The sequence below is a fragment of the Nanorana parkeri genome, unplaced genomic scaffold (genome assembly GCF_000935625.1).
Source record: "Nanorana parkeri isolate BGI_ZX_2015 unplaced genomic scaffold, ASM93562v1 scaffold3548, whole genome shotgun sequence".
Lineage (NCBI taxonomy): Eukaryota > Metazoa > Chordata > Amphibia > Anura > Dicroglossidae > Nanorana > Nanorana parkeri.
The window spans coordinates 32,409-43,219 of record NW_017309816.1 but is presented as its reverse complement, the minus strand read 5'-3'; the positions used below and the strand labels follow the sequence as shown (position 1 = coordinate 43,219).

The 10,811-nt window shown below is 45.2% G+C and overlaps 1 protein-coding gene across 1 annotated transcript in view; it reads right to left on the bottom strand.

The window, feature by feature from the left end:
* Positions 1–3,530: 3,530 nt before the first annotated feature.
* LOC108803266 (lymphocyte antigen 6E-like) overlaps positions 3,531–10,811 on the bottom strand; it is an 8,879-nt gene continuing 1,598 nt past the window's right edge. The window contains exons 2-3 of the mRNA XM_018575099.1: positions 7,695–7,814; positions 3,531–3,777 (exon numbers count right to left, since the gene is read on the bottom strand). Of these exons, the coding sequence (XP_018430601.1) occupies positions 3,569–3,777; positions 7,695–7,814 (329 nt within the window). The 3' untranslated portion in view covers positions 3,531–3,568. The remainder of the gene's footprint in view (positions 3,778–7,694; positions 7,815–10,811) is intronic.

Below are 10,811 nucleotides of genomic sequence, written 5' to 3'. Positions count from 1 at the left end.
AGTACTTTGCAGAGGGGGACAAAGTCTTCTCCTGCCGTGCCTCCTCCTGCTGTCTAAACTATAGTACAGTGCCTGCATAGAGCTGGATCGAGGTGCTAGAATAGGTGTCCCAGCACTCGACTCCACGGGCCCCCGGGTCCCTGAGATTCTGTTGAAATCTCAGGACAGTCTTGTGGAATCTGGGACGATTGGTGGGTATGTTGTGAAGTTACTGAAAGGTCCTCTTAAAGTACAGTATGTGCTGCTGTAATAGGAGATCTAGCTGTGACTTTGTCCATAAAATGTGATAATTTCCCCTGAATAGAATGTGGAGGGTTACAGTGAGTTCAACCATCTTACTGGTTCCTTTGGATGACTGTATAAGCAATGAAATGGAACAATTATTTTTTTGTCGGTGGTATTTGCAGAATTATTATGTGTTCAGAGGATAGAAATTCCGTAAGCTGACTCAATTGTGGGCCAACGACAATAAGATTACCTTTATTTGCTTCTCCATAACTACAGCAAACAATAGAGGGACAGCCATTGTTAGTGTGTCAGAGGTTATCTTGTTTGCTTTAAACTGCAAGAAGAACCGATGTCTTATGTGAAAGAGCCTCAACCCTGAGAGCCTCAACCATACTCTACACCTCCGAGAGGAGCCAAAATATGTATTCAAAAGTATCAATTGGTAACACTGCGCTGTAATCACTTCACAATCCCTCAACCTCAGGCAGAATAAGTCTTTTAAGGCCTCATTCACACTGCTGCGCGTACGTGCGTATTGTACCATATGCAACATATGAAAATAATTGGCTCCATACACATGGCCACGTATGGAACCGTATATTTGCGCAACGTAAAAATGCACAAAAACAGAATGGAGCAGAGATGCGTCCGGGCAGCGTATTTCTGCGTATTTTAGGCGCATACGCATGTTTGCACATATATGCGCGTACGTGTGTACAGTCCATTAAAATTTCTATTAGGAATGATGCATTCTGGGAATGCAAATAGTGCACGCATATACGCACATACGCTCGTATATACGCAATATACAATTTTGCTGTTGTGCGTGAATGAGGCCTAATGCTCTTTTTTTCTGTCCACTGAAGATGTCCCACTCCTCATTAAAGTCTTTCATCCTCGGCCATTTCTGGTAATAGAATCCACTTTCTGGAAATTTTGTAACAAAAATGTTTGCGTCCATATAACCCAGAGAACACCTTGCCACGGGTGCTATGATGACCAATAGGTGGTGGCATCCCAGGGCACAAGTTAAAGTAGCATGGTGTCACAAGCACACCAAGGTTAAGCAAAAATTGGGACATTTATTGTAACAAAGTCATAGTGCAACATTTCAGAGCTTCAAAGGACCCCTTCCTCAACACAGTAGTAGAAGTACTACCCCCCAGTGGCTGTATGTAAGTATTCACACATTGCGGTAATGCAGCGCAACAGTGTGAACCTGACTTCAAGGTTGTAATGTACAACTGCAAAAACTGCACAGTCAAGGCACCATTGCCAAACCAGGGGTGTGCTGATAATAAGGTGCCACAGTCATGTGGTTGGTTGGTTGGTTGGTTGGGTGTGGATTCCCAGCTGTATGTGGAGAAAGCTAATCTAAAACCCAACTGTTGAAAAGGACAGAAAGGCCCCAACCTCTGTGTTGTGTTTGTCTCATGGACTAGAAACCCTAAGTGCAAGCTTTGCTGCCAAGCGGATGGAGCACTAAGATCAAAGTATTGTCAGCTTTCTTGACAAGTGGTGATGGATGCTTATTCCCTTCCCCTTCCACTCTACTGCTAAACTTAGTTCTTTACCACAGACTCTCCAAGATTCATCTGCTTGTAAAATAAATAAAAAAATGTTCTGGTGACAACTGTCCAAAAAGAGACTTCCCCCCACTTTGCAAATAATTCCTCTGACTTTGATGTTGTGTCTTCAGGACAAGAAATGAAGGGAAATATCTGCAATGAGACGCTGGCAAAGTCTCTTACCATTTCCTCACTCGATGCTAAACTAAAAAAAGTTTCTTTCTCTGTTATAAATGGTATTAACGATTCCTTATGAATGCCATATATCCTGGGCCCCTCTGCCCTTCTTGCAGGTCCAGGATTGGCATGGCGGGTGTGGGCTGCAAGAGGGGAGGTTGACTGATGGGCATCCAATCGCTGATCTCCCCTCCAGTGAATGAACCTGCAATCTAAAAGTATTTAGTCACTTTTGGGTTTAGAGCAGTCTTCCCTAGGTGCTGTGGCCAGGGATGAAGTTGACCAAGCACGACCTATACTTGCTGAGCTTCATTGGCGTGCAAACGTGACAAAGGATAGCAATCAATTTTTTTTTGGCATAAAAGCACAGCAGTATGATCAATGATCTCAATGGGGAGGGGATGATTTTTTCCCCACAGTGACCCAGTATACACCATAGTGGCCTACTAGTGTTCTTACCTATAAAATTGGGAGGGCCAAATTGCAAAATATTCCCAAATTATGTGCAGAAAACCAGCTTCTTCGGTAAAGATATCGGGGGCACGGTGGCAAATGCCCATCTAATTAAGGTATACCACCTATTGGCTTTTTGATCTGAGGGTGACTTTTCTGTAATATGTGCACTTTATAGCAGTGGCGTCACAAGGGGGGTGCAGCCCGCACCCAGGTGCCACCATTGGAGGGGTGACACCAAAATGACTGACAGTACTTTTGGTGTCACCCCATGTGAAAAGTCGGGCAGTCGGTCACGGACCGAGAGCCTGACAGTGTCAGGAGAGAGGAGGTGACCTGGCGGCATACCTCACCCCTCTGGGTGAACGTCCCCTCTCTCTGCCGCCATTCATCACTAAGGTGGCGGCTGGCAGGCGTGAATAAGACGACCGTGCATGCACGATGACGTCATGGCGGGGTGTCACCCGGTCTCCGCTTCGGGTGACACCCAGCCTCGGGACAACCCTACTCTTTAGAGTCCTTTATAGCTGACTGAATACTCTGGGATCCTGCAGTCCTAACCCACAATGGCTATGAGGAACCAGGGCCTGACCCAGATCACCGGGCCCTACCTATATCTCATGACCGGCCATTTATTTTACCGCTTTTCTCCCAATTATAAACCTCAAATGACACAGGATCAATGCAACTTGATACTAAATTAATTATTCTGATACCAGAAGCTTCATACTCGTACATTACCTACACGGTCTACTTCAGTTTTCTGCTGATCTATCAATTTTTCAAATCACACAGAATTTTCATGTTGTCTTAGGTAAACCGCCCCTGACATCTACACACTTATAATCTAATTGAGTGTCCTTTAAGATCAAGAGAACTTTGTGAAAGAAATATAGCGCTTTTGTTGGGATGTCATTAAAATCAGGCCGTACGTAGAAGTACTTATAAGGAAGAAATGGCATCATAGGTGTTTTTTTTTCCACAAAGCCATGTGTAACGTCAAACAGCCACCATATGGAGATGCCTGCTATCCAACACTATAACAATTCTATAAAGACTGCAAGAAACAGGCACACGATGCGAGGCTTTTATATTACATGTTTATTGGTGCAGGAGGGCAATGCATTATCTCACACCATACTTCAGAGAAGGGAGCTGCTGAAGAGCATGGCAATGGTTCCCAGCACCAGGAAAATGGCGGAATAGGTGGACTTGATGCTGATGGCTCCGCTGGTGTTGCACAGGTCAGTGGAGCAGCAGGAAGTGGAAGCTGAGGCCCCGGAAGTGCCGTAGGTGCTTGGTGTGCAGCTGGATGAGCAAGACTTGGTTATCACGGTTGCAGAATATCCACCTACAGAAAGAGGGGACAAATGGGAAAACCTTTAATTTCCAGTATAATATCCTTCTTGAATGAAAGTTGGAACTGGGATTAATTGACTACTTAACATTTGGAGACATTGTAACTGTTGAAGTGAACCTGTCACATACCTGACCAATTCAAGTTAAGTGTATGATGGAAAAATGCATAAACAAATGTGACCTTCCATTGCAAGCCACATGTCAAAGTGATCGGTAAAGTCGTAGCTACTGGCAGATGAATGTGTGTGCAGTCCTGACCTTTTTGGTAGGTCAAGCTCATCCCTGAGACTTCCTGGAGGTCCTTTAATGGAATGGGTTGCCTCAACTGAGAGAATAAGGAAGCGAAAAACAGGGGGCAATCATCAGATTTCTCATTAAACTAAAAGATTTGATATTTTTTGATCTACGGGAGTTGTTTTGACACGGGGGTTTGTACAAGCCTTACTTTAAAGTGAAACATCTATTTTATTGAGGAAAATTATTCTCAGCAATATACATTGCTATCATTGAGGTAGATTGGCTCTGGTGTGTAATACATGAGATATTAGACCAAACTAGGGTGGGGGTTCTCTATGTTAATAAATATCCATTTTGGGGTGATGCCTAGCATTTGCCCATTGGAGGTTCACAAGGGGGTCATTAAAGTAGGCAAGTATAAGACCTTTCTAGTGGCCAGATGAGTTATGTTTCTAAGGTTTCTTGCTTTCACATGAAATAACAGTCAAAGCCATGAGATATCGGTGACCAGTTTGTGCTTGATGAGTCAATGAGCTCCTATCTAAGGTAGCAGCAGAAGCCTGGTCCTATAGACAAGAAACAGGTTGAAAAACCTTGCTGTCTCCCTTATCAAAAGCATGCTGGGAGAACCATCGGCTCTTCCAATCTCCATCCTTCATACCATAAAAATGTCTACTCAGCTGGGCGTACATGTTTATGTAGAGCATGCAGATTGTGGCTTTATATCTGACTGTCTTCCTGTGTCATTGGAGACCTCCATAAATTTCAGGTCGCTTTAGGGCTTTATTTGGCTGTATATACAGTATATTGTAATAATGTTGGCTCGGACGAAATTTCGGAAATTCGGATGTATCCGAATTACAGAAATAACGAATGCAAACTAATTTGAACTTCCGATTACGAAATTCGTTAGAGGTAGTCTGGACGAACTTTCGTTTGTTGGACGAAATTTAGTTGCAGCAAAGTGACATTAGAATTTTTTTTATATATTTATTAATTTTTTACAGTCTGCAGAAGAGGAAAAATAAAAGCGTGAGGTCCCCTCCCCAATTCATACCAGGCCCTTTAGGTCTGGTAGGAATGTTAGGAGGGACTCCCCCAAGTTAAAATAAAAAAAAAAGTGCGTGGGGTTCCCCCCAAAATCCATACCAGGTCCCCCCCTCCCTGCGCCTTACCGGGCCACGTGCCCTCAGCATTGGGAGGGTGACCCCATGCCGATGGGGACAAGGGCCTCCTCCCCACAACCCTGACCCGGTGGTTGTGGGGGTCTGTGGGCATGGGGGCTTATTATTAAGGGGGCACCCAGATGCCACCCCCCCCTCAGAATGAGTAATGGGTACCTCTACCCCTACCCATTCGCTAAAGGGGTAAATAAAATAGTTATTAAAAAGTCCAGACTTTTGATAAAATCCTTTAATTAAAAAAATAAGGCTCCATCGATGTAATCCAGCGTCAATTATGATGCACAACGCACGCCGCAATAAAAAAGTCGCTCGATCGCCCCCCCCCCTCCCCCTTTCCTGGCCTGCTGGGTCTCTGCTCGGATCAAGGGACTGGTAGGAATGTTAGGGGGACCCCACGTTTTTTCTCCCCATTTTTTGGGGCCGGGGTCCCTCCTAACATTCCTACCAGACCTAAAGGGTCTGGTATGAATTGGGGGGGGGAAACCTCACGCTTTTTTTTCTCTCTTCTGCAGACTAAAAAAAAAGAAAAAATTTCACTTTGCCGCAACGAAATTTCGTCCAGACTATGGCTAACGAATTTAGTTTGAATCCGAATCCCCGAAACAAATTGAATTTCGGACCCGAATCCCGAAAAACGAAAATAACGCAAAATCCGTATCGAAACGACATTTTTGCTGGTGCACATGTCTACCATTCAACTGTAAAATAACACAGATTTCGGTCTTTTGAATCGGAAAATTTTACCTGGCCTGAACTATGTTATGGTAGGGCCTTCCAAAACCGTTCCTTACAAGAACATTATACTTCAAATTCGTTGGTAACTTGTGCTGATGTGACAGTTTAAATAGACCGACACCTACCATGGGGCGCATCTGCTTTAAGCCCATCTGTCCAGGAGGCCCAAAAAGGCTGGGACAAGATGAAATCAGATGAGGGGAATGTCTCCAGTGCAATGAACAGGCATCATTGGAAGGGGGCAATTAGGGTTTCAGCCTACTTATCGGTGGCAATGTTCACATCAGCCTATTTACAGTGCCTGATGTGCATCCACCACAACAGTAGATGGTAAAAGCATTGCTCTAAAGCAATGTTGGTTGGCTTTGGTTGTGGGCTGTTGGAGGAAAGAGATTATTTTACTTTATTGGGAGTCAGTTGGAGGAACATGGTTTTAGCACTTTTTCTGTCTTCTCAAGCCCTCAAACAACTGAGGCTCATTATGGGGTGCTGGCTTTTCTGTTCTATGGGATGAAGACAAACACAGGGAGGGGAATTTATCAAAACTGGAGCAGAGAGAATGTGGAAAATGAGACGGAGAAGCTGTTTGGTTGCCGTGCAAATCTGCTCCAGAATTTGTCTGCTCCAGTTTTGATAAATTCCCCCCATGGTGTGTACAGTCCCAGGTCACCACCAGAAACCTGTGGGCACAAACCTACCTAGAGGTGCTGGGCTGCGTAAGTGACCCAGCCTTTAGCCAGAACCACCAGAATCATCTGCTCATTGGTTACTGACAACCTTCTCTTTTCTCTCTTAAGAGAAGGTCCGAGCCTGGCCCTGCCTCTGGGGGTTACAAATAGAACAGAAACAGCTGAACAAGATTTCTATGACTATGAATACAAAAGAGCCCAAATATGCCCCATCGTTGTCCATGAGTGTGACATCTTCCTGGTTTAGTAATGCCCCCTATACGTTTATTACACATGTACAATACTAGGAAGAGAGATGGGCCCTCCAGTTTGTAACACTATAAAAACAGAACTCTATTGTATAACATACCGGTAACCCCTGCTATGCATTTTGGACCAACAAATCCTTTACCAAGCAGTGAACAAAACCTGAAATGGCCCAGAAATACACTGGGCACAATGTATTACATACAAAGTAGATGATAAGAAATGCTTCATGTATCAATGCATTCTAATGCTGGGCACACACCTTACAACCATCGCAAGACTTTTGTCATGCGATGGTTGTAAGGTACTTAAAAAAACGTACGATCTCCCCATCTTGGACAGGCAGATCCTACTTCCGATGATCGCAAGCCCGCCCCGCTGAGGGGCGGGCTTCCGATGACCGCAATGCTGAATGGGCAGTGTGCGCTTGTGCACACCGGCCCATCTGGCTTTTATCTTACGAACATGCTACACACCCGCCGAACGTCGTACGATGCTCGACGGGTTTTCAAACATGTTCGTAAGTTAAAAGTTGTGCGACCTTACAGTAGTAGAGGTCGCACGGCTTCCACACACCTTACGATAATCGCACGATCGCAGGATTTCCCGCGATTATCGTACGATTATCGCAAGGTGTGTGGGCACCTTAAGCTGTGGAGCCGAGACCCAGAGGGTGAGCTCCGCATACATCCACTATCATACCCCCACTATCAACTGCTGATCTATCGCAGCTGGACTATGTACATCACGCTCTGTGTTAGAGTTGATCTGTGCTCTTTGTCCTTGGTGTTGTGATAACGGGATGGAGCAAATCTTACCGGCTGAAGCAGATCCTACGATTGTTTCGCATTGGATTTCTCCAGATGCGCAGTTAGTCGCCGTCTGACAGTTGCTGTTGCTGGATTGAAGGCTGCAGGTGTAACATTGCAGGGAATAGGCTGAAACAGAAGAAGTTAAAGGATGACTCCACCTTTCAATCAAAGCAGATAAAACTACAAAAGTTATCCTAATAAAAGTAATATAACCACCAAGATAACAACGTTCTTTTCTTTTGTTTTTCTTTGATAAGTTTACTTAATATGACAATGTTCAATCACTGAGGTGCAACATTTATTGGTCAGCAAATACAATATTTGTAATACGAATAGTGTTTTTTAGTGGTTATTGATTTACAAGGAACTTAGTAGTCATTTTCTATGGATATTAAATGTGTGACTATATACTTATTATTATATACACACATGGTTTGCTATGAACTTACTACCTACTTATAGTGGACCTTTGCCCTCTTTGACTATAAATCACATCAGCATACCACTCTTCATGCTGACATGAATCATCTGGCATTCATTAGCTAAACAAACATATTTTCCTTTTATTTACAATGTCTTTTTTTCTACTTCCTGGTTCACTTTGGCACAAATTATGTAATCTGTGCCCAAGCATTGCATCCTGGGAAGGGGACATCAGCAGAGCATTGCTGGGAAATCTCATCTGTAATCTCACCAGATCTCAGGGGAAAGGTAATTTTTCTCCCCTGAGACGGTCACAAGTCCTAGTCACATGTGCCAGAGTTCCAGGAAGTAAAGGGAGATCTTGTAAACATCCACCCTCTTGAAAAAACAACAACACAATAGAACCGTTTGGTCATCATAATGCCACAATGCATTCCATATCCCACACAGCCCTCCTGAGAGCCTTAAGAGCGCTCCTGATATCCAACACAGTCCTCCTGAGACCCTGCACAGTCCTCCTGAGACTCTTCACAGCCCTCCTGAGACCCTACACAGTCCTCCTGAGATCCTACACAGTCCTCTTGAAACCTCACAAAGCGCCCTCATGAGATCCTACACAGTCCTTCTGAGACCCTACACAGCCCTCCTGAGACCCAACACAACCCGCCTGAGACCCAACACAACCCTCCTGAGACCCTACACAGCCCTCCTTAGACTCTTCATAGTCCTCCTGAGACCCTACACAGTCCTCCTAATACCCTGCACAACCCTCCTGAGACCCTACACAGTCCTCCTAAGACCCTACACAACCCTCCTTAGAGCCTATACAGCCCTCCTTAGACTCTTCATAGTCCTCCTGAGACCCTACACAGCCCTCCTAAGACCCTAAACAGCCGTCCTGAGACCCTACACAGCCCTCCTTAGACTCTTCATAGTCCTCCTGAGACCCTACACAGTCCTCCTAATACCCTGCACAACCCTCCTGAGACCCTACACAACCCTCCTGAGAGCCTATACAGCCCTCCTTAGACTCTTCATAGTCCTCCTGAGACCCTACACAGCCCTCCTAAGACCCTAAACAGCCGTGGCCTCCTAAGACCCTACACAACCCTCCTTAGAGCCTATACAGCCCTCCTTAGACTCTTCATAGTCCTCCTGAGACCCTACACAGCCCTCCTAAGACCCTAAACAGCCGTCCTGAGACCCTACACAGCCCTCCTTAGACTCTTCATAGTCCTCCTGAGACCCTACACAGTCCTCCTAATACCCTGCACAACCCTCCTGAGACCCTACACAACCCTCCTGAGAGCCTATACAGCCCTCCTTAGACTCTTCATAGTCCTCCTGAGACCCTACACAGCCCTCCTAAGACCCTAAACAGCCGTCCTTAGACTCATCACAGCCCTACTGAGACCCTACAAAGCCCTCCAGAGACCATATACAGCCCTCCTGAGACTCTTCACTGCCCTCCTGAGACCCCACACAGCCCTCCTGACATCCTACACAGTCCTCCTCAAGAGACCCTGAACAGCCCTCCTGAGACCCTGGACAGCCTTCTGCACAGACCCTCTGCTGGAGACATCAGACTGTCACCTCGGAGCAGCACAGAGTATGTAGCTTCGTATTATTCTGCATTGTTGGGATTTGTATTCCTCTACAGCTGATGGTATTATAGTACTAGCTTTAGCTATAGAGGGCTACAATTCCCAGCAATACATTAGAAAGCAATGCCATATGGCAACCGGCTAAAGAGGACTACAGATTCCAGCAATACATTATACAGAAATGCAGAATAATACTATTATTCAGCACTGCTGTATAATGTATTGCTGGAGTTTTTAGTCCTCTATAGCTGATTGCCATTCGGCATTGCTGTATAATGTATTGCCGTGATTTGTAGTCCTCTATAGCTGATGGCATTGTTCTGCATTGCTGTATAATGTATTGCTGAGATTTGTAGTCCCTCTACAGCTTGGAGTCAGTGGCAGAACCACCAGGATAGCAGCGGTTGCAGCTGGGACCAGGCCCTGGCACTTCATCACTGTCCTAAAATCATTAGTCTGTATTGTTTTAGAAAAACTTTCACATGACACTAAAAAAAAAGGAAAAAAAAAAAAAAAAAAAAGGTATCGGCAATTGGTATCGGCGAGTACTTGAGGATAAGTATCTGTACTCGGTCTGGAAAAAATTGGTATTGGTGTATCCCTACTACAGTCCATGGCCGTACCGAGGTACGGACATATAATAATATGAATGGGAGGCAGAGTTAAAGGACTACAAGTGCGGTGATGTCACCACACTTGTATTCCTCTGAAACTACAAGCCCCTCTGCCACGAGGGCAGACGGGACTTGTAGTTCCCTATTCCTGTGGATGGATGATGTGGCTGTACATAGCACCAACATACTTAAAAAAAAAAAAAAACAACCTGCGGGGAGAAGAACCCCTGTGATTCGGGTAAGTGGGGGGTATCAATCTAACCATGTTTCATGCTACACCCTAAATACAGGTGTAACGTAAAACATAGTCAGAAAAGTGAACTTAGCCTTTAAAGTGCAATCTGCTCCTAGTGAGGAAATGCCTCCAGGTTTTGGGATGGACTGAGCAATGTGGTCAGGGCCGGCGTTCTATCATTCCATTGGACCCGTGACTTTATCGGACTTCCGTGGGGGGGGGGGGGGGTTGGGGGGGGGGGGGGGGG